The sequence below is a fragment of the Megalops cyprinoides genome, chromosome 13 (assembly GCF_013368585.1).
Source record: "Megalops cyprinoides isolate fMegCyp1 chromosome 13, fMegCyp1.pri, whole genome shotgun sequence".
Classification (NCBI taxonomy): Eukaryota; Metazoa; Chordata; class Actinopteri; order Elopiformes; family Megalopidae; genus Megalops; species Megalops cyprinoides.
The window spans coordinates 5,365,001-5,390,154 of record NC_050595.1 but is presented as its reverse complement, the minus strand read 5'-3'; the positions used below and the strand labels follow the sequence as shown (position 1 = coordinate 5,390,154).

At 43.4% G+C, this 25,154-nt stretch overlaps 1 protein-coding gene across 1 annotated transcript in view; it reads left to right on the top strand.

The window, feature by feature from the left end:
* Positions 1 to 9,137: 9,137 nt before the first annotated feature.
* LOC118788102 (protein BEAN1-like) overlaps positions 9,138 to 25,154 on the top strand; it is a 45,892-nt gene continuing 29,875 nt past the window's right edge. The window contains exons 1-3 of the mRNA XM_036543973.1: positions 9,138 to 9,660; positions 11,179 to 11,253; positions 12,310 to 12,438. Of these exons, the coding sequence (XP_036399866.1) occupies positions 9,633 to 9,660; positions 11,179 to 11,253; positions 12,310 to 12,438 (232 nt within the window). The 5' untranslated portion in view covers positions 9,138 to 9,632. The remainder of the gene's footprint in view (positions 9,661 to 11,178; positions 11,254 to 12,309; positions 12,439 to 25,154) is intronic.

The following is a 25,154-nucleotide window of genomic DNA, read 5'->3' as shown; positions in this document are numbered from 1 at the left end:
TCCAGTATTTGTATTGTGTAAAACAGCTTTTTTATATAAAAACTGCCAATTTTATATAAAAAAACAATAAAGTAAACTTTACATTTAAAAGAAATGCAGAAAGAGTGAGCCAATTTCTACCCTTTGATAACTGTAGTCTGTGCTACACAAAATCCAACCACAGTGCTCTTTCACTGATACCCTTTGACAAACACAATGATATAAATACTATTTTTCATACTTAGAAAACATGAAATGACACATATAAAATAAAAAGCTGTAAGATGTTAGGTCATAGGTCATCGGTTTTGTCATAGGTCATTAGAGGCCTTACAGATGTTCAGGTATTTCCGCTTTGCTTTGTTTTCGAAAAACTTTTTGGAATGCTGTTTATTTTCCCTCCGCTCCTTCCCCGGAGGCTGAAAACAAATTTGAAGCTTCACAGTTTTTCATGTAGCTCCGTTTTTTGGAACCGCCAGTCGTACAATATCACTAATACCACCGCAACAATTTCTGCACTCACACGGGACCCCTGAAGCAAGAGGAATGCAATCCTCTGATGCGCTTGCGTGCAACCAGCAGCAATGTTTTTGCTGAGATTCATAGAACAGACTCCATGGGTGCCTCCCTGGGTGCTGAAAACTCATCTCTTAAAGCTTTATCTCTAGTCTACCACTCTATCTATCGTATCTCTCCCTATTTTCTATTCAAAAAAAGCACTCTACACTAGTTTAGCACTTCACTCAGTATTTTACTGACCTCTTGTAGCACTTTTCAATAACTGCTCTTAGTATTGTGATGCACTTATTTGGAAGTCACTCTGGGTAAGAGCATCTACTGAATGACACAATGTAATGTAATGTAATGTAATGTAATGTAATGTTTTCTTCTACAGGTCAAACAGTGTGCTGCAGTGAAGTGGGTGTCCATTAAAGGCTTGGTGTCTCTCCATGGGTGCCATCTGAGCAACTTGCAGGTATCTGGTGTTGTGCAGGGTGCTTGAGGCGGTGTGGTGAGACAAGGAAGCCCAGGCCAACCTACCCACCCCTATCCTATTCGGAGCAAAGCCAAGTTCTTCTGCTACTGTGGGATCCTGGTTATTGTTGGCAAATGACACGGTCAGTATTTAATTCATACCATAGGGCCAGGCCTGTGCTCAGAGAAAATGGCTTGTCAGCTGAGTGACTCAGGACTCCCTCTGACTTTGTAACACATTCGCTGCTGTAAAACTGAGGTGCTGCTCACAGCTGATTTCACTGTGATTGCCCCACATTCTACTGCAAAAGTGAGGTGCTAATTATCTTTCAGAAAAAAACAGTTTGCAATCAATTAATTTTGCTGATATGTGTCATTTTGTAATATCTTGATATTTGAACAAACAAAACCCTCATCAGAGCATCGTCTGCAAACCAAGCTGACTGTCGTTTGCCATTTGTTCAGCTAACATTGTAGCTACCTCTGTTTGTGTATAAATTTACAAATAATTTTGACAGATTGGTTTATGACAGGGAAAATATACACATAGCTTCTGGCTGTGACCCTCCCTGTTGTGGCACTAAAACAGTGACAGGCCATAATTAGACTGCTGAGGGTAACTACACAGACGCTAAGGGGCAGCCATAGTTTTGTTCTGCCTCTAGGGGCTGGTGTCACATTCCATAATGAGCTCTCGTGAGCTCTCGCGCACCGCTCACCTTTGCTACATGGAGAATTTGGAATTTCACTGTAGTGCAAATGAGCTTGAACTGGCAGAATGACTAGGGGAGTAAAAGTAAAGCATTTACAGACATTTTAACAGCTAAAGTCACGCTGGAGGAGACAGCAGAACAGCTTAACTCCGCCGTGGCTTTCCCAGGGCCTCTGTATCTGTGAGGCCGATGGGAAAGAGGCCTCACCGGCCGATGTTGATGCCACTGAGGAGGTGCCAGGGCGTTGGAGAAACAGAGATAAGGGCACGGCTTACAGAGAGGCACGGACAGGAAATTCCGCAGTGATGTCATGCTTCACAGTCCCGCCTGTGTAAACACCTATCCGGGACGGCCCACAGGCTCAAGCCGGCCCTCGCTTTCCGGAAAAACCACCCGGACGAGCAGCATGTGTCATGGCAGCAAACACCAGAGGAAGACCACTGGTAGAGATGCCCTGCAGCGCAGCGGAGTATTTCTACACAAGCCAGTATGTTGTATGTTCTACAGGCTTCATTTTAAGGTATCTTATTAGCCTCTGTAGCACAACGCCCTTCTTAACTGATTATGATCTCACAGTAATGTTGAGGCTACAGTCTTTTGATTGTGTAGGAAATGATTCATACAATAATGGAACAGCAGGTCCGTACAGCTGTCTGGGCTCCCATAAACAGCGTGGCAGTGTAATTCCCCCTCCCCTGAGCGAGGGAAGAACTCTCACAGGACGTCTTCCAGTTTACCCTCGTGAAGCTACCAGGCGAGCTCTGCTTCACTGTGTCCTCAGCCACTGCCAAAGAAGAGTCAAAATTACTTCCTGAATCAAGATACACCAATCTGGGGGCTATCGTGCAGACGGTGACCCCAGAAGCCGCCCCCAGGGAGGTGATGGGAAACCCCTCATGCAATTCTGGAAGCATCAGCTTTTGGATTCTCAGCAAACAACGATTTCAGACTCGCTTCTTATTGTAATAAAATAGTAAAGAAATAAGTACTTTAGCACGGACGTGCCTTACCACATTGAGGAACTGTAATAAGCTGATACTTGCTCATCCTTATTCCATTCTAAGGTACCAGGACCACGGTTATAGCAAGCTGTCTTACTGTTCTCTTTGGCATGCATGTTGCTAGGTAGGATTCAGCTGCATTCTGTGTACCCTCCAATCATTTTAGCCACACTGTTGTACTGATGCAATATAGCAATGATGACAGCAAGCAGCAGAAATGGTCAATAGTTTTTACAGTGTGCATGTGGCTTAAAATATAAGGGCAATGTCCAACCCAGTATTCTATCTATGCCGCTGTGGGAAAGTCACAGTGATTGTGAATTCCTGATGAAAAATGAATGAATCTGAGTGTTTCCAACCAAACTTTTCATTGCAGTTGCAGTTAAATTCAGTGGAAGAGACGCCAATTGAGGTAGATTTTTCTTTTAACTCTGGTGAACGCCTACAGTAGTATAAAAGTTCTGAAGGTCCATTTTGTGAAAAGCATCTATTCTCATGGCCAGATTGTGAGGTCACATAAACCACAAAGAGAACAAACACCTTAGTAAACAGCATCAAATCACTGAGTGAGTAAATTATGTTATTCCCAGAAGAAAAGTAAATCCCTTTCCCTGTGAAGGAAAATTTGTAAATACCTCCTGCATATGAAATGTCAAACATCTATACCTTCAGACCTCTAATGTTGCATCAACTGGAAATCTCTAGAGAGCTGTCATAGATCATTGCTTTAACAGCTGCTGCTCCGAAAAGAATGACTATATGAACTACAAAAAAAAAAAAAAACACCATTGGAAACATCTTTACTTAACTGCTTGTACACAACTGACCACAACTGACTACTACCTGAATCGATTTGAACATTGTACAGTTCTTAGAACCTGGAGTAATTATTTCAATATAATCCTGAAAAAGAAAAACACTGAAACAACGGTGAAACTCTGGTGTACGAACTGACGAACTGTAGTGTAGGAAGAAAAAAAGTCGTTTATAAACAATTATCTTCGCATAAACAGTGAGATCCAGAAATAGGAAATAAACACTGTCCCAAGAAAATATCTCTTTTCCTTTTCCTGCCCGGTCTATTACACAGACCGAGCAGCTGTTTTTTTTTTTTTTTTTTTTTTAATGTTAGTCATGAGAAAGTAATGAGCAGTGCATATGCATATCAGTGGGCATTTCACCGTATGCCATGGCGTTTTTGAGAACGGTGTAAAACGAATCTAAATGTGCAAATCTTAAACACAAATGTCTTAAAATTACACACATGTGCATAGGTTCGTCGATGCATTTCGCATGTACAGCTCAACAACAACTACATATTAAAATTCGTTTAATTACTACTGCAAGCCAAATGTGCATGCGACATGAATGTACAGTGGTTCCAGGCGATGCCGTTAACCAAATGATTGTGACAGTGAAGTGATGTATTAGGGACTGCGCTCCAAAGTTTCTCAGTCAGTATGGATTGAGGGCTGACGCGCGTTCTGTGCGTTAACGCCTCTTGTCTGCGATCTGGAGCGGGATCCCTGGCTCCCCAGGCAAGCAGTCTCACGGAGGGAGGCGCTCGGTCGCTGCTCTGATGCTGCAGTTCCAGCGCTGATCAGCTGCGCCACCTCGCGGTTTAAACATTTGAAAAGACCGAAGCAGGAATGTTTTTATTTGAAGAGTAACGGTTAAGATCGAGATGGTCTACAACATCCTTGGTTAGATCCTAACTTTGCACTTTCTTCACCCTCCCCCCGGAAAAAAAAAACTAAAACATAAACATCGATTCAAAATTCAAAAAATGTTGTTTATCATAGTCTTTTATTATAAATGGCCAGGTGTCATTCTATATACTAATTCAAACACTTAATTCTCTCTCAATACCAGCAATATTTCTCTCTATGCCATCAATATTTCTCTATCTGAAAAAAAAAATCTCTCCGTCTATATTGTAAGCTAAATATACACATAATGCCAGTGTGTGTGTGTGTGTGTGTGCGTGCGTGTGTGTGTGTGTGCGTGTTTGTGTGTATGTGAGTGTCTATATGTGTACAATGCTTCAGCATATGTTAATGAAAGTATTGTACTTTTAAAACCTTTACAGGAACTATATGAGTAGATGAGGTAAACTATGGTCATGCAAGTAGACTATGGGAATATAACTTCCATAATTTAGTAAACAATTGCAAGTCCATTGCTACTGCACACTTATCTTGAAGAACAAAGCTTTTATTGAAGTTTTTGAAGCATATATCAGGATCATTATTGTAATATGAGCAAAGAATGAAAGTGTATGTTAAATAGCTTGGATTAGACAAAGCACATGAATTAAAACAATATAGGAATATTCATATTTTTGCTGACATCTAACGTTGCAATGGACATTGAAATGATTTTACACCTTTCATTTAAGGAATCACAGTGCTTTCATTCTCACAAAACTCTGTACCATGACATAATCCTGTCTCATCACATAACAGCCACTGAATGTGTCTAAATATATTTGGGGAAATCTATGTAATTACTGTTACGCTTGGCTGAGTACAATCTTTCATAACGCACACTGTGGGGCACTGTACAGAAATGTTTGGACGCGATTTCGGTAGCAGCCGTCCATACGTACGAACGCCCGGGCGCGCGCGAGCGTGTGCCATCTGCCTCAGTTACGGGCACGTCCTCTCCCCGCGCGCAGCATCGCAAATGGCTTTTGACCAAGAATTGATTTGATTTAATCGCTCGGAGGAGGCGGTGACAGGAGCAGAAGACAAGTGAAGGTCAGCCATGCGAAGGAGTCTTCCTCTCCCCCCCCCCCCCTCCCCCCCACTCTACCCTCTCTCATTCTCTCTCTCTCTTTCTATCTGTCTATCCCTCCCCATCAATGGTTCCTCGACACATCCATACTTCCCTCTTTCTTTGTGTAATGGTCGTTCAAATGGTGACAAAAGGACTCTGAAAGCCACCCCTAAAGGTCACTGTGATTTGCAGATCTTTTGAGATGCTTAGGCTTATGCCATATTCTTCTGCACTCAGTTAATGGAGGGGGGGACGGCACGATGCAATCCACTCACCTCTACCTTGAACAAAGCAGATGCGTAATTTATATGGCAACATTCACCCTGGGAGAGTAGAGAGGGCTTTTCCTCACCTTGGATTACATGCACCAGAAGGCCTATTACATAAACCTGAGAGCACACAGACGTGCACACACACACACACACACACACACACACACGCATGTGCACACACACACACACACACACACACGCATGTGCACACACACACACACACACACGCATGTGCACACACACACATATGCAGAACCACTATCAGGCAGAATATGTCATGGGGCTGTTTTCTGTTTTTCTATTAAAGAAAAATCTCAGTGAAGGAGTATGGAAGAAAAGATGAAAGGAAGCAAATTAAATTACTTTTAGCCATCTGCTTCCCTCCCTGTCCCTCTCTCTCTTACACACTCTTTCAGTCTTTCTCTCTCTCCCCCACTCAATCTCTCTCTCTTGCTCTTTCTATCTCTTTCTCTGTGCTTTGTAGAATTACTCGTATCTTCCACTCCAATGACCCACGCACAGAGTGGAAATTAAAGGCCATCTTCTGGCAGAGTCTTGACCTCCCCCTACACCATCACGCATGAACACACTAGCCCACACACACACACACACATACTGTACACAAACCACGCAAACCACTTTCACACAGATGCACATCCACGCACATACATACATATACTCACGCTCATACCCTAACTCACACTCAATCCCTTGTTACCTATACACACCTCCATACTGGTCTTCACATGCACACGCACACACACACACACACACACACACAGTGATTGTTTTTTGCAACAGCTCGCTAGCTTTTCAAATGGAAGCACAGAACATACAAGCAAAAGAAACAAAGAATAAAGTCTAAAGTGAAGTGAAAGAATGACCCTAAAAAAAACTGGATGCCAAAACCTTGTAAAAAAAAAGTGTTCCACCAGCCAAGTCTGTGCAAACTGCACTGTATGTGAATGTGTGACACATACACATATTAGGATTAGTCTCACACCTTGAAATTTGCTGATGATATTTTTCCCTGTCGGCACACAGAAATAAGAAAGATAGATGCAGATTGTAAAGTATTTGGACTGGAACATTTATTAATACCTCTTTCTCTGTGTCTGTGGTGCATATGGAATAGCTAACAAAGATGATGCACTCCTATAACAATCAATGGCTTTGACTTTGTGAGGCAAACAGACATCACACAATTTTCAGTCATTACATGGGCTTATTGCTCTGAAAAAAAGTATTGATATTTTACTTGATAATTGACATTGTACATACAGTATACATCTAATTCCATACAAAGGAATGTATCAATGTCGAAAGAAACCACACGGTGGACATATCCCTAGGAGCTACAGTTTATCCAAAACAACTCTCTTTTTTATTGGAATTAATCAAGGCCCTGGAATTAAAGAAGTGTTTTCTCTATTCACTTACCTTATCTTTTGGTAAAATGTCTTCATCTGCTTTCTAACATGTACGTTGTAAACACTGCCTGGGTAAATTTCCCTAACAAATGTATAAAGGCTAAGTATGTCCATTATATACGTATGTGTGTGTATATACATACATATATACAGTACATATATATATGTAGCCTTAGAAGATCATAGGTCTAGATAGGTTTCCCTACAGCATGTCTGGCTGAAATTATGGCAAAGATCCCTTTATCTGTGGCTGCCATTGAACACCACAGTTGTAGCCTCCGGGAAGGTGCAAACTCTACTCTCCCAATAAACAGGGTCATTACAGTGACCTCCTATTGATCTTATCTCTCTGCTTTGAATTTGTCAGCGTTAATTAAAGTTGTTCCTTGAGCAGACACTGTGACACTCTTCACAAAGCTCCTGTCACCTACAAGTCTCAAGGGGAAAGTGTGTGTGTGTGTGTGTGTGTGTGTGTGTGTGTGTGCACGCATATACGCGTGCAAGCATGTGTGTCTGCATGCTATGTCATATCAATCTACACTAAAAACTCTCATATCTATGTGATTGCAACATATATTAATAAAGACCTGAGTTTTTTTCTATGAACCCAATGATTTTAGGTGTTGTGCGGGTGTGAGGTGCTGTATTGTGGGATCTGTAAGAAGTATACTTAAAAGAAAGTATCAGAAATATCAGTGCAAGTTGTCAGAAGCACATAGCTGTCCGCTCAAAATTCTCCTGTTGTTGAATATTGAATATAAAAAAAGTCTAATCCCTGAGCAAGAACTAAAAGAGGACTAACCTCTCCATAACAATTATCTTTCTCAAAGCCACAAAGTGATGATGATGGTGATGATGATGATGATGATAGACAGCAACAACAATCTTGTTAATAAAATGACTTCTAATAATAACTGTAATAAGTACCTGCAGTATTGACCTGAATTCAAAATATAAAAGTATTTCCCATGAGAAAACTCTTTTGAATATAAATTTCTGAAAAATTGAAAGAAAAAAGTTGCAAGCGGAGAAAACAACAGCCCAGTGTCTTCTGTATAATAATTATAAATGTAATGTATGTTACATCTTGAGTTAGTAGGGTGTATAGTATAATAATTACAAATATAAGATTTTTAGGCTATTATTTAGTCTTTCGTGTGGTGAAAATACATATCCCTGAACAATAACATTATTTGACCAGCAGGAGGCGCCAGTTCCCCCATCTCCTTCTCCTTCGAATGGCTTCCTGGCATTTCGAATCAGCCGTATCAACTTCATTAACCTTTTCGGACACGGTAAATTTGTTTTGAGTACACCATCTTAGAATGATGAGCAACGCCTATCTTAAATTGGGAAGTTGTGAACTTGCGTGCCCTCTGTAGACAAGGAACTGATGGAGTCTCTTCGTTTCCCCGAATCTGTACTGCAAATGCTGTTATCTGATAGCTCAACTCAAAACTTCCCTGCACATCTAAACCAATTCGCTATGATGTTATATGGGGTGCCTAATAATGCTCCTTTGTTTATCTATCTACTAAAGCTAATATGCTATGCTATGAAAAATGTCATTTTATTTTTGTGGCAATGTAGCCAGTCCAGGAGGGCGACTCTACCACATCGTTTTGTAGCCCTAACAGAGCTATAAATCCAATGCTCCTTTTAGAGCGATTTTGCGTTTCCAAACAAAAAGGTACATTTCAGGGTTTAGCCTGTATTAGTCTAAATTGGTTTAATATATTTATTCTGTGATGGTGGTTTGGCTTTCTTTCGTAAAGGGTACTTCGAGCCTGTAACTATTTTGCTACTGTTTATAGTGTGCCGCTTCTGTCTTGGCAATGTAAGAAAAAAATGCTTCGAGTGTACAGGGCATGCACGTTTATTTAGCCACTTTCTCACTCTAGGGGTGTGCACGCTTCTCATCGACGCGCGTCGGCCCGGTTATGTCAGTACTTGGCCGGTGTAAACAAACGCGGTGCTGGCACATGACCGCTTGCCTGTCATCTGAATCAAAGCCCATGGTTTCACAATTTTGCAGGATTGAGGACTACTGCGAGCGATCGTCACGGATTGCAGACAGGCGAACGCTCTCTGCAGCCGTGTTTAATTCATGAACGTTAGTACTGAGGGACCAGCTATTACACTGGGATATTTTACCTACTGGGAACTTCAACGCTGTAAAATGTCGTAACGAGGAATTGAATAGTCAGATTGTTATTTGGGGCGGTCGTGTCTACAAATCGCCGCGGCGGCTGCTCACTAGCCGATTGCATTAGGTCTTAAATGATAAGTGGGTTCGAAAGGTGTGTTAGAAAGAGACTATCGTGGAGGAGCAGACCATCAACCGCTGTGTTCGGTATCTTTTGTGTTTTTTTTCCCTAATAGACCATGGCTCGTTGTGAAATTCGTTGGAGGAATTTGAGTGAAAACAATTTACTTCCAGAGTTTCTCAATGAAATCTGAAGGACAGGAATCCACCGGACTCGCATGGGGTTATTATTATACCTCCTCCGGGGTACGTAACGTTCTCGTTCTTTTTGATAGGATGAATGTTTATATTTTTTTGGTTGTTAGGAGTTAGGATTTAATTGAATCTCGTTTGGTATGACCGCGTGTCATCTACAACAGGACAAGACTTAAAAAAGCGACGGTCTCGCGTTACTTTAGATTCAGTGTTTGAAATCGGAGGTGTATGCGAATTCACCCTCATTTAGTTAACCTACTTATAGTATTGCGACTTCTCTCTATTATGTAGGTTATTGTGATCGTGTGGGTTTTGTACGTTTTGAGTGACAAGATTCTTATGCGTGTGCAGACGTGTGTTGTTTCGTGGAGTTCAGTTAAATTAGATACTCTTTCAATCACAATTATAACGTTGGTTTGAGACTCCAAAGCTGCAATAAATTGTCTCACAAGGCTTGCTCAGAAATTTATACGGGTAGTGGTCGCAAGCACTGAAACTGTTCCGCACCAGTAACCTACATGCCAGTAACGACTACTGGAGCTTCATATGTTTCTTAACTGGTGTGACTTGATTAAGCCGTATTGCTCCGCTAAACCATGGTACGCACAGACAAGGAGGTACACGTGTATAGGGAGGAACATCTTAGTGTTAGAGCACATATAATGGCAACAGGCAGCAAAGGTAATGTCAAAGTGACCCAACAGGGTCATTTTTAATGTCTAGGAACATGGGGCTTGGAGAACGCGTTGAAATATATATTTCATTATATAGAAAACTATATAATGTAAAACGCACAACCTATACCCAAATTACAGTTTAGAACAAGGGGTTGTGCTCTTGATGGATCACTGATGTAATCCTTTTCTCATCCGACACATTAACGGATGACATCCTTTTCCAAATGCATGCACCACGTGTGTCCCAGCTTCTATGCACAGGGTTATCCATTGAAGGTCAACAGGCAAACTTGCATTATCCAAATAATTACAGTCTAAAGCAAAATCCACATTTGCCTCCTCGAAGAATAGACTGAAAACTATTTCATTTTCAATGTGTTACTAGATTATTTTTACGTTTATTTAAAAAAAAATCTCATCACCAAAGTATGCAAAAGTTATGATGATTATATAATTCAGGGAAATCAGTTGCTTCTTGCTGTATTTGTCCCTACCTATTCTGATTCAGCCCTTGCTGTGCATTGTGGCTAAATAATTGCTACTGTTGCCATCCAGATATTCCCTGCCACGGCTAGGCTGCAGTCTCTTGGCAGGCTCAGCGCACATGACAGCCTGTTGAGTAAAACACTCTGCGTCTCCTTTTTGCTGTCTGGAGCCTTTATCCCCTATCCCTTTCCAAACGGAACGGCCGGATAGGACGTCGCCGCGGTGAAAGAGGGGCTATGTCCAATCTGCGCGCGCGCGCTCGGGCGCAGGCACAAATGTCGCACAGGTCCGCCCTGCCGTCAGGGGAAGGGAGCCCGAAGCCGCTCCGGTCACGGCAAAGCAAAGTTGACGGGAACACAAATGTGATTAATGTTTCCTTTTTTTCCTCTGCTCTGCCTGTCTCCAGCTTTCCTTCTCCTCACCCCCCTGGTCGCTGGAACCTCGAACCCCATCCAGGTTGGCAGGAACTACTCCGAAGCCTGTGAGTAATCTGTGCGCTTTATATGACGCTCGAGACGCGCGTTAATGCACCCGCTACATTGGAAATGGAAAAGCCTGGCGCAAACATAGCCTCTCATTTCTGTTTCATAAGTCTGAATTAAATAAAACCAGCAGCTGAAAGTATGAAGCTGTGGTGTATAGTAAATCACAGCGCAGAACAGACTGTAATAATGTCAGTCATCCCCTTACCTATTTGTGTTCTCTATATTTAAAATTAATACATTATGACAGTTCTGTGTATATATATAAGAAATCAGCATCAGCAGAAATCAGTACACTACCAGTGAAAAGTTTGGATACATGGACTCAGAAGGGTTTTTTCTTTATTTTTACTATTTCCCACATTTAAGAATGAAAGGCAAAACTATGAAAATAACTCAAACGGAATTATGCAGTGACCAAAAAAGTGATAAACAAATCAAAGTAACCAAAGAATATTTTTTAAAATTGATTTTTCTAAAAGAAATAGGTATCAACATAGGCATTGGTGTCATTATATGTATTTGTCAACAAAACAAATTTCTAGCATTTATGAATGCGTTTCCCATTATCTTAATCAGGTGTGTCCAAATTTTTGACTGGTACTCAACATAACATAAAATATAATTTTTATAAAAGACTTTAGTGATAATTTGCATGGAGTTCCATACATCATGAATCACACCCAGACTTCTTGCAGTTAAGGCGCAGACAAGTGAACATGCTTGTGAGGTCTGATTTGTCAGTTCCTGAGTAGTAGCACCATGGGTCATTTTAGACCAAGCGTTTGCAGTCCGGTCGTGGCCCCAACGGGCTCAGCATGTGAACGCAAGTGACCGCGGCGACCCAGCGTCGACCCAGTCGTCCTCGAGTCGACCGCTGCTCCCCGAGCCTGCGGCTGGGGGCTGTAAAGACCAATGAGCACTGGAGCGTAGAGGGAGGTTGCTGGACTGCGAGCTGCCCCCCGGCTTTATAAACAGAGGGGGGGGGGGGGGCAGGCAGCTGGGGGGTGGGGTCTGTCACTCTCATCGCTTCTGTCCCTGTCCCCCTCCTGCAGATGAGGAGATCCCTCTGCTGTGCAGGAAAGAAGAGCTAAGGTTCGGCCACTGCCTGGCGAACTGGCTGAAATGCTACTATAAGAAGGACTGTGGCAGGGAGCACATGTTGATGAAACTGATCTGCTCAGGTAAGGGGGGGGGGGGGGGGGGGACCTGCCGTCCGTCGCCTCTTAGATTAGCAGCGTGTAGTTGCGGTCGCAGCTGCTCGGATTAGCAGCGCGGTCGTGTTTGTCAGTCATCTGCCGCCTCGGAGACGGCTTGGCAACAGCTCAGTCGGCTAATCATGACAGACACACCGCTCTTCGTTTGTTTGCGTGGGGTCTCATTTCTAATTAATTTTTATCATACTGTGTTAATCAAGGGGGTTCGGGCAGCTTGAGTTAGGGGAGGGTTGTCAGGCTTTTGGGGGAGAGATGGAGTGACCTCTGTGTGACTAGATTCTTCATTAAAATCTCCAGAGCGGTTATAAAAGACCTTGCTCTTTTCCCTGCGCAGAGAGGAACCATCTCGGGTCGAGTTGGGTCAGACCAGGGCTGTGACAGACACAGTGGAGGTGTGACTCCTGCTTGTGATTCATCGCGGTCCTCTTGGCACCGAGTCGTTTTAACAGCAACTTTCGCACCCCCCCCAACCCCCCCCGAGCTGTCTTCTTCTCACTAAAGAGGCTTCCCTCAACAGCAGAAACTCGCAGACACAGGTGACAAGGTGGGAGGTTGCAGGCGTGTGAATAACCTCCCTAAAATTTGGCTGAAAGTGATGTCTGGGAGAGAAACTGTCCACAAGTATTTTCGGTCATTTGAAGAACTGCTGTGAAATATTACTTCTTGCTCTTAGAACGATGCTTGGGTCAGGTCACCTGTTCCTGCAAGCTGGTATGTTATATATTTGAATTTTTTCAACATTTATGGAGCTTGTGATTTCAGTGGCTCTGTACCGAAACAGGTCTGAAAGGTTAAAAGTTTGTGGGAATTGTACTACCTTCACACCTGGTTGATTTCGATTGAAGCGTTTTTTTTGTTTGTTTTTTTTTTTTTTTTATGACAGGCTGTGTTCTTGTCATGATGTCAGTCCGTTCACATGTTCTGTGGTGTGATTGGCTGCTTGAGGGGACAGTGAGCGCCTCTTATGTAACCTTACCGTCTTTTAAACATCATTTGTACCGGATGAGCAGCTGCCGGCCCGTTTTAAACACCTTTCTAAGCACAGCTCGCCCTCCTGCCAAAGTGTGTTTACCACCGTCGCTAATGCAACCTGACCTTTCAGTAAATTGTTTGCAGAAGGAGAGCGACGGTGCCGGCACACACATCGGTGCGGCGCTAATCAGGATCGCCGCACCGTCTCCTAGCACTCTGCGGCACGCACCCAACCCCACGTTCACAGCTTAGGGACCTTCATCACGACACACTCGGTTTCAAAATATGAACTGCATGCGACCTAAAGAGACTTTATTTTCACAGTTTTTTTTTTCTGTTTGTTTTTCTGTCTCGACTGTGAACCACACAGACATTTTCCACGGTTCTGTTTCTTCACAGTGGCTAAAATACAGTTTGTGAAACTCTGATACATTTCCAAAAACAAAAAAAGTGTCCAAACTGTTCACCTGCAGTACAAAAATCTGAGATACTCAAAAATTAATAATAATGACTGCATTTCTATTAAGTTTTGTAAAAATATGCACAAACAACATTGCATTTGATTTGAGAACAGATCAGATATTTAATTTTTAAAGCAAAGAAAGACACCACACTTTTGTCTATCGTCAGTGTTTTGTAAAGCTTAGCATTTCGTACCTGAACCCTTTGGTTTATTCAAGGTTAGAGTTTTGAAAAAAATGCACATAATTTTTAAATTGACATTTACAAAGTTTATAAAGTACTTAATGCTATGGGAATAGAATGAAGAATATAATAGTATATGTATTATGAATATCTGACTGTAGATTCTCTGATGTTAATGAAAATATTTTATTAAAATATTATTTCAAATTATTTTCAATCATTTTGTTATTAAATTATTAAAAATGTTTGTCCACGCTATGGACATCTAAATGTATCTTCATGTGAGAATCCCTGAAACCTTCTCACAAATCCCAGTCTCGATCAACGGAAATACATTACAAAATACCATTTTGGTTAAAGCGTTAATGTTCCACACAGGCAGTGACCTGTTGGCTTTGACCTTTTGGCTTTTATTACGTAATATTCCTGTTTCAACAAGATCATTTGATTCAGTTCAAATAAGCTTAATTTTGGCATGAATAGGTTCCTCAATCAAATGAATCTTTACTGACATATAGAATGTGTAATAACATCTGTGAGAAGCAATGTGCAAAAGCATTAAATGTTGAATGGAGGGGTCACCATCAGACACTCCAGCAGAATGGGGCTGTCGGCTGCAATATGGTCCGTCAAAGGCATTTTGCAAAAAAGCTGTTTATATGAATTGCTGCCTTTCGCTCTGATCTATAATTCAGAGCTCATCTATCTCACACCTGAAATGTCACTGCTGCCCGGGGCTACCGCTAGCTTTCACCGGACATTCCATATCAGGTCCTCTGGAAAAGAAAAAAAAAAGACGGAAGACTAAACGTCAGGGTCTTTGTCCCTTCAAAGCTCCAGGTCTTCCATTGGTCCTCCTTTCTGAGTGCAGCTTGTTCCGTAGCGGAAGACCCCGTGTCCTGGGCGACATCCGTCTTTCGAACGAGACGTTAAAATCGAAGCCCGGGCCTCGGTCCGGTCGTTAAGCGCACCGTGGCTCTTATCACGAAGAGGAAGGGGGATCCCGGTGTCCTGGCAGAATTCCCAATCTGGCTGTCTCAATCTGGCCATCTGATCACCCCCCCAGTTTAATTGGCCAAATAAATCCCCTCCCTCTCCTCCACAGCTGCTGTGTGCTGAGTCTTATGGGGCCTCGCAGGTGGGTGCTAAACATTGTTGGAGGCTTACAGTAGATGAGTCACTCTCCTTCCCCACCGCTCACTGTAAAGTGCTCTGTGATTTGGGGAAAATGCTATAAAATGCTGTTCATTATTATTATCATCATTATTGTTGTTGTTGTTTTTGTGTTGGCTGAAAACAGGCCTGAGAACTGAGAGAATCAGATGTGGCTTACCGTAGCTATTCCATGTGCTGTCCCAATGTGGACTCTGTAGTCTGAGCCTCAACTGAGGAACCGAGCCGGAGGATACATGGTTATTGTTATACATAAGGACAAGAATATCCAAAAGCACCTTCTGTTTTTCTGTTCTCACGCATAAGGACTTTGTGCTTTTGTGCTCTTCCCTGTCTCTCGTTCTCCCCTGAGGTCTGTGCCACCAGGTTGTTCCGCTGACTCCCTGCAGTCCTCTGTGACTCAGAATGGCCTCCTCCTCTTCCCTGAATGGGACTCCACCTCTCCTCGGTCAGCCTCCTTTATCGCGCATTGATGGATAGCCGCGCATGTCTTTTACACACCTTCGGTGCGTTGTGCGGACCCAGTCTGGAATGCATCCACGGTTGTCCTTGAATTTGACCTTGCACAGAGATCCGTCACTGGTGCCTACCTCAGGCATTCCGTAACTTGTTTGTTGACCCCCCCCCCCCTCCCTTGAGAAACCTTTCCATTTTCCCTGGCCCCTCCCCCATAAAAAAAAAAACATTGTGGCATTGAATGAAGAATGAAGAGAGCCCTGTGGTTTCATCTGTGTAATTAGATGGTATGTGAAAACACATGGGTTGTCCTGCACTCATATTTGTAAACAGGTTGCTGTAATTAGGTGTGCTGTAAGTAAAGACAGGTTCTTGTGTGTTTCTGATCACCAGGATTTGCTCTGGATAATTTTTAAGTATAAAACAAAAAACAACAATGTACTAATGCAAATTTCATGTAGTTCCCCTCCACTTCAAGGTCACAGGTGGCTCTCAAGGCTTTTCTGCGTATTTTAGTTTCATAGAAAACACTTCCTGGTAATATCACCCCACCAGGCACACCCCAAGCGGTGTTAATTTGTCTTATTGCCGCATCTAACAGGCATTATACGTGGTCAGATACACGCTGTGGAGCTGTGACACCAACTGTGTGTCTATTCAGCCTGTTCTGGGAAATCCAAACCAGCGCTTTTGAGCTGTGACCTTACATCCCCCCCGCTCCCAGGCCCCCTCGAGCGGCTACGCGTCTGGCCCGGCCACAGTAATCTCGTTTGGTACTGAAGCGGCAACACGTGGAAGCCAAACAGATGGTCTCCCTGTAAAAGGCGAACAACCGTTTCGCAATCAGACAAGCCTTCGCAGAGGCTGAGAGCCCTTGCGATGAAGACGTGTTCTGATCACAGAGCAGTAACGCCTAAGTAGTCTAGGAGTGATTTGGATTAATCTGGTATAGCAGTGGAATTGTCTTTTAATCCCATTCAAAGTAATGGCTGTGGCAGAGTGTCAAACAGCGGGCCTCTCTGGCTCCAGGGACTGGATTTTGCCCGTGCCTGCTCCCAGTGTGACCTTCCCCGGTTTGCCACATGGTGCGTTAGTCCCTGCCACCCAGCCTTTTTTTGCTTCATTCCTCCGCTGTATTCTAACTGGCCTTACAGCAGGAAATCTGTCCAGCCAATACTTTGGTGGAGTGTAGTATGGTATACCAGTTGTATACCAGTATACTAAAATGAGGTTTGGTTGTTCAGGTTTATCAAGGTTAATTGTCCTTGAAAGTAAAGCATATAGAATAGTTCCTAAGATTAAGTCCTTTGTGTGAATTGAATAGTTTGATGCGTTTTACAGTATTAGAAGCAACAAGTGGTGGAATAGTAAATCCACTGCACTGTGGGCCTGTGGGTTGAAGGTCGAATTTCTGGTTGGGTTGTTGATTTTATAGTGCCTTGGGCAAGATATCCAAATTTAGGTTGCCCAAGGTCCTTGGAAATCCTTGAAAATGTTCTCATCCTGGAAGGTAATGGACAAGACCCACTTATACCACTGTCCTTGAAAAGTCTGGAATGTTGCCTGAATAAAAAAAAATAGATTTTTTTTTACTTTTCTAACTAGCAAAATCTTTCTTTACATAAACCTAGCTTTACTGTAGAATTTCATCAGGTGTGACAGTGTCACTGTGCTGATATTACTACAAATAATCAAGGCTTGTAGAGTATACCCACCACCAAAAGCCAGTGAAGGCTGGTATTCTTTGCCAAGATCGCCTGTGAGTGTGTGTATTTCCCTCTGCACTTCTTCAAAATCCTAATTTTACAGAAATTGACCACTGCAACAGTAAAAATATGTATAAAAAGTGTTGCATTTTTCCTGCAAAGGTTATGTTAAATGAACCTGTTTCAAACAGGAGCCCTCTAATGGACTTCAGTAAATACCCAGCAATAAAATGGGCAACACTTAAAAAATATAATATATATAAGTAGCTAAAGGCACTTGCTGAGCAAGTACGTAATGTGCCTTAATGCTACCCATGAATTATGATCATATAACAGTTATGGTAAGGTACAGGCACAGCCCTTGATTTAATGCCTATTTCTGATAAAACTATTAATACAGCTACTGTAATAAGAAACTATTAATATAGCTTCTGTCTGAAAAAATGTTACTTTTCTCATCTCAAGCACGAACAAGGACCCAATATGGAGCAGTGATCCCAGGGGTATTTATAATCCATAAAGGCTGATCGGCAAGAACTGCAAGAGCAAATTTATCAAAACACACACACACACACACACGCACGCTCACTCTTACACAAAGATACACACACACACTCAGAAACACACACGCAGTCACAGTCACTGAAAGGTCGGGGCTATCCTGTGACCCACCTCCCATTCCCGCAGTGTTTGCTGTGACTAATTGGTGGTCAAGGCTCTGAATCTCAATGCGCTCTTTAACCTCCCATTAGCCGCAAAGTGCTGATCTCTGCCTTGGCCTCGCGCTCCTGCGTGAAATCGAATAACGGAGCCATTTCCACGGCTACGGAGCGCTCCCCACCTCCCAGCGCCCATCGTCACGGCGGCAACGTGTATGGTGGTGGAGAGAGGCTCCTGGGCAGGGACAATGTGCTCCCCGATGGCTGTGCCCTCCGCCGCCCTCCCGGTGTTAGCGGTGTTAGCCGGGTGGCAGTGTAGCACTGTGGTAAGGAGCAGGGCTTGTAACCATGAGGTTGCTGGTTCAGCCTCCTACTGGGGCACTGGTGCTGCATCTTTAAGCAAGGTGCTTAACCCAGAAATGCCTCAGTAAACCTGTGTGAGCTGTAACCTATGTAAGTTGCTCTGGATAAGATCGTCTGATAAATGACGGTAATGTCGAGTAGTGTAACGTTAATAGACGGGGTTGAGCGGCTGGCTAATTGGGCGCTGTGTTAGCGGCAGTGACCTTCTCCCTGCTGCTGTCGGCGGGGGGGGGGGGCTTCCTGACTGTCACGGCGCTCTGTCTTTGGAGCCGGGCTCCCCGAGACAGGCCTGCTGGGGCTCTGTGAGGGGCACAGCCACACTGCATCCATCACCTGCAGAGAATGCGAGTGTGTGTGCGCGTGTGTGTGCGTGCGTGTCAGTCTGTGTGTATATGTGAGAGACAGAGAGAAAGTGTGTAAAGGAGAGGGAGAGTGTGTGTCTGCATGTGTCTGTGTGTGTTTATGTGTGTTTGTGTGCATTTTAATGCAAGATTCGTGTTGTTTAGTCTGTGTGCCTGTGTGTGTATTTGTGTGCATGTGCACATTAAGTGTATGTTTGTATGTTAGTCTGAGTACACTGTATGCTTGTGCATATATGCATGCATGTATGTATGCATGGGTGTGCCTAGTGCGTGTGTGTGTGGATGATCGTGTCCACTATAAGGTTGTTTGTCTATGTCTGTATATTTTATCTCTGTGTGTGTGTGTGTTTGTGTATTTCATGACTGAAGCTGATTTGTTGTGATAGTCAGAAAAGTCGTCACTTTTAGTGACACGAAGTGTCTGGATTTCCAGCAACGGTCAAGCTGTAGCCCTGCAGGTTCTTCTGTTTGTTCAGCTTGCTTTCCATTAGCATTTCGATTGCACAGTGACATCTTTTAGTGTCTCTGTTCTTTACTTTTTAAACATATTCAATTAAAAGAACAACGGGAGGCTCTTGCTTTGGGGTTTATTGAAATGGGCTTCATTATTTTTTTCATTATATGTATCCTATGAGACAGCTACCAGTGTTATTACCAAAATATCCCTGTAATCCTAGTGTGTGTGTGTGTGTGTGTGTGTGTGTGTGTGTGTGTGTGAGGGTGTGTGTGTGTGTGTGCGTGCGTGCATGTGTGTATACATGTTGCTTACATGTGCAGGACCTTAATGTTTATGTTATATTAGCATGGTGTTACCACTGGCCTGCCTTGAGTCTTTGGACTCCATTGCTGCTGTGAATCTTGGTTCTGAGCGCTAAGAGATGGTTCTCAAAGTCAGCTTGTATCCTTGACCCATCGCCTTTCTCCCTAATCAGATCATGTTTTACAGGGCTTGCTCTGTTTTTACAAACATCATCACTGAATCACCCAAGTTTCCCGGTCTTATTAAAATAGCTACCGTCACTGCCCTTCTGAAAATCATGACCCCAGCGTTTTAAGTAATTAAATGCCCATGTCCAACTTACTTTCCAAAATACTTGTTGGAAATTGCTGCCAGCCCAACCCCACAACTATCTGCTTAAATATTTCCTGAGTTTTCCTTGTTTGAGCTGTGTGCCTGGCACTGCACTGAAGCTTGTTAACGAGGTCTGTAACATCCTGGCCACTGCCAGCTTATGTTCCTTGTTCAATCTAGCTCTTTAGACCTTAGCATAGCATTTTATGCCATTTACTACAGCATTCTATCACAGAATCTAAACATGCAAACCAGACAGTCAGCCCGGTGGGTCCCACATTGACAATTGTGTTTCTCCCATTGCTGAAGCTACAAGTGCTCTGATTTGCTGGCTGGTTGTGTACAGTCTTGAAGGGGCGTGGTCTGAAATGCAACATCCATAGGAAGGCACAGAAACGCGGACAGCACTAGAAGCTCCTAGGTCACCCCCTCCTGGAAGGAATACTGGTTCTGTGATTCTGTTCTCACGTTCAGAGCATACTTTTGCTGTTTCTGTTTCTGCTTTGGAGAAGTATGGAAGCTGTCCGTATACACCCTCATGGTCACATTCTGCGGATATGTGGTCCGAATTACTGTTGGCACACAGCTTTAGATAAATGCCAACCAAATGCCACCTTGTTGCTTTCTGTCATTTTGTCTGAATGTAATTCCAAATTAACAGAGGCCGGCTTTCCGCATCTCCTGCACAAAGTTAGTGATTGCAGTCACACCTCCGATATTCACATGCATCTCACTTTTTCCAGTTGTATAAAACTTGAGAGTGTGGAGTAAACTCTTTGAATATTGCATTCACATAATCTCCCTCATCTCAGTATCACCCCATACATTTTATCAGATTTTTCCCACTCTGCCAGCAAAATGGTGTTTTGATATTGATTTTAAAGGTGCAACATGGTATTTTTAATATTATTGTTATTGTTATTATAAGTAGTAGTAGTATCCTTATTATTGTTGTTGGTACCAAACCCGTGCTTGGATTTGAAGCAAAAGGTACTGTATGTGTACCATCAATAAAATATAATACCATTTGGTACCATGGCACCATTCAGTATAATCACTATAGCCATTTAACCATATGAATTAAAGCTTTTTATTTTTACTTACTGTCATGGTCACGTGATCTGTAACAAATAAAAAAATTGTATTACTGTGTTAAATTTTAAAAAGTTAAGATCAAAGTGGCATACCTATCACATTAAGTGCATTCTTCCATCTTCAACCATGCTGGAGCACTCTCTGGTAAACTGGGTCATCCCCAAAAAAACATGCTTTATCTGGAAAAATTGAAATGGCAGGGTTTCTTTCCAGCGCTCGTGCAGCCCAAATTGTATTACCATGACGCACAGCACTCTACCTTTATGAATTATGAAAATGGAAGGAAGAGAAGCACCTGCATCTGCATATCTTTGGCATAATCATCTTACCCCATGCCCAGCCCGCCCAGTGTGGGGTCCAGCTGCGCAATGATGTTTGTGCATATTAAAAAGTTGCTTATATCGATAGATGGCAAAGCATGATGGGTAACTTAAAGGAATATGCTTTTATATATGGCATATACAGTGAAATGCCTGAATTATCACCACTTTTATTGGCAATAAATCGGCATAAATCGGCAATTCCAGTGGCATAAATCATACAATGTATATGTCTATGTATGTGGATATATAGATACTGTATGTGTGTCTGTATGTGTGTGTATGTAAAAGGAATTGTTTTAGAATTTTATAGTTTAGGCAGTGTACATTGACTTTCAGAACTCCTCACATTTTGCATTTTATATTTGAACACATAGGCTAGGCATTTGTTTCAGTGCATAAGAGGAATTTAGATGGCTGAGGAATTAGACATGCAGTGATGGTTTACCTCCTGTTCCCTTGTCACCAAAAAACAATTAAAGACGTTGCAGGTGGCAAGATAGAGATGGCAGATGTCAGGTCAATTCTCCCTGTGCCTTTTGGAAGAAAAGCTATTTTCTTTGCAATTAGTGGCCGTGCTCTCCTAATAGGATCTATTAATTGCCACAGCAAACTGCGGTATGTTGGGACGGGGTGGGGGGGGGGAGCCTGTCCTTCACGTGTGTTGTGACTGGAGTTGGCCGCACCGGGAAGCTTGTGCCGCCAGTGTGGCTCTCGGATATTGGGCCGGTTTTGTGTCCTAGGAAAAGCAGAAAGGGCGGAGATGGGGTTTTGTTGTTGATGTCTGGCCAAACCACCACCAGCCCACTGAAAATCACAGTTATCACATAGTATGTAAGTATGAGAGGGGGACACGTTTGTGTGTGTGTGCACGTGTGTGTGCATATGTACGTGTGTGTGTGTGTACGCGTGCGAGCATTTGTGTGTGTGTGTGCGTGCGTGTGTGCGTGCTTTGTGCCAAGCATTATAGCTCATAGAGCAAAGCTGTGTTTCTCCTGGGTCTTCTAACTGCCACTTCAGAACCTGTCTATGTTTTATGAGAGCTACATAAAAGTCTGTCAAGGGCTTTGCTATATTGCTCATTTGGGGGGGGAAAAACTGAAATAAAAATTTTGATCGATATCGATCTGGAGGAGGGCGGATATATGGGCTCAGGTCCCACGAGGGGGACGTTAAGACCCCCCCCCGGCGGAAGGAAACATTTTGCTTGTGTCATTGCTGTTTCGCCGCTGCAGATGGAGCTTGGTGGAGGTCACCGGCGCACACAGCATCTTGCCTCCCTCTCCCCCGCTGGTGCCCCGCGGGCCCCGGCAGCAGCCGCCGCCGCTCCACGCCGGCACTCTGTCCTCTGAACAGATTTGATTTCCCCAGTTGCGTAAGCGAGCAGCGGCAGTATCCCAGCGGAGGGGGTCAGTGATGCGGAGGCAGGCAGGCAGGCGGGCGTTCGAGGGCGGGCGGGGGCGGAGGCGGTGGGGGGGGGGGGGTTAGTGATGAGGATAGGCTTAACCAGATTAACCCCCCGCTCTGTGCCTCTCCCTGGGTGTGAGTGCACTAGCTGTGACAGGGAGACCGGGATCAGAGTCCATAAACCCGGAGAAAGTGGGCCTCGATATTGCTTTTATCTAGCCCTCTAAAACCTCCGCTAAACGCAGGTCTCCTCCTAATCCCCCTTCATCCATCTCTTTGGACGGTGGAATCCTTCTTCGGTGCAACAGGGCAGACTTACTTTTTTTTTTTTTTTTTAATCCCTGCTCTCATTTCATGTCAATCAGACAGGCTTAAATCTCGTCAAATGGCACTTTGTGTTTTTGATTGTGTGGAGCTGAAACGGGGCCGGAATCTAGATCACGGACATGTATTTTCTCTTGAATTGTGACGTGGAAAATGTGGGAATGAGGCAGAACACACACAGACAGACTTTAATCCCTGGCAATGTGCTTGGTCAGACAGACTTTTCCATTTATTTCTTTTATATCGTTTTTAGGTCCATCTAGTATCCAGTATCCAGTAGTACTGCACAGTAGTACTGCACAACGCATAATTGCACAAACATATTTTTATTTGTTGTATTTTATACCTGTCTATTTCTTTTATTCAATTTATTCTTTTGTTGTCTTGATGTATGCCGGGCGGTGCAGTTGTGACACTCAAATTTCCTTCGGGATTAATACAGTATTTCTTATTCTTATTCTTATTCTTATCTCGTTGCACATGTTAAAAAAACAAACCATGGATAATTACAGAGGACAGACCTGATGGTACCCTTTAAGGATTTTAAGGGTATAACCCCTTTAGATTTTCCTGCCATACATTTATGATTTTTGACTTTCAAGAAGCTACAGTTAGATTCAACTCTCTTGTACCTCCCATCTGTGATCACTTTATGACAAGACTATATAAACAGTCAAATGGCAAGTCTGTTGGTGTCCAGTAGCATATAACGCATCTTCCTCTTATCTGTTTGACCTGTTACATCATTTCTTTGATTAGCAGATGTTCTTTTCCCAAGCAGCTTGCATAGCTTACATTTTTACTCACTGTCCATTTATACAGATGGACATTTACTGCAGTAGATCAGGTTTTTTTTTTTTTTTTTTTAAGGATACAGCAGCTGTGCCTCATCAGAGAAGAAAACTGGCTTCTTATGACAAGTTCAGTGCCTCACCCACTATGCTACATTACATAACACTTTACTTAATAGACAGTCTTATCCAGAGCGAATTGCATAGCTTACAGTTTTAACTTATCCGTAAATACAGAGTGTTATGTTTACTGAGGCAATACAAAAGAAATACCACGGTCAAGGGTGCAACAGCAGTGGCCCGCCTGGGAATCAACCCGGCATGTGAAGTTTGGGTTGAGCCCTGCATTTTGCAGCCACACCAAGCTGCTGCTACTGCACTACCACTCCACTCATTGCCTACACAATAAAAAAAAAAGAGAATTAGTGAATTTAATGATCCGAAAAGCTGCGGGGAGCGGTTAACAACATCCAAGTCTTCAGTGCAGCACATCCTGGAAAGTGGCTCTGAAGGCTGCCGGCCCAGGGGGGTGTAGAAGAGAAGTTATTTTCGGTTCCCCTGCTCGGCTTGGCTCGGCCTTTGTACCTGCTCTTCTCCCTCCCAGGTGTTGACACTGCAAAACCCAAGAACATGTGTGCACCTCTCCGAGTTTGCACACAGGGCCGCTGGCAGGAATTGAGGTGCGGCGGGGTGACTTAAAACAGTTTGATCGGTTGTCAGGGCGACTCAGGTCTCCAGCCCCAGTCTTTGGGTTGCTGTTCTCAGGTTCTCCTCGTTCCACAGCCTCTTAAAAGTTTAGACCCCAGCGGAGCAGGGATCAGTGCCGGGGACCGAGCTACCAGCCACCTCAAAGTCTCTTCCAATTAGGGTAGAGCAAGCATGCTCTGACAAGCATGCACTTCTCACCCTTTAAAATATTCCAGAAGTTTCCGGATTGGACCACAGGGGAAGTGGCGGTGAAACATATCCTCCTCTTTGCAGTTCAGGAGTTGTATGTGGAGCTGTGAGAAAGAAAATGAAACCAGAATACCTGGCTTTGCAAGTTTTTTTTGTTTTTTTTTTTTATTCTTTTTTAATTCTTTGCATCTTTAAGTACCAACTATGCAGAATTCTTTGACTATCAGTGATCTCTTAGAGAATCAGATCCGATTGGCTGAGTTGTAGTTGTGTCACATTCTGTACGGTTGTCGTGGGGAGCCATTAGGGTTGCCATGGCGAATGGGAAAGGACCGGCACAGATGCAGGGAGGACAGTGTCAGTGAGTGTGCCATGATCTCATTAACCCCCACTTGCTTGCGCTCTGTGATGGAGCCGATGCTATTCCAGCCTCCGTAGAGG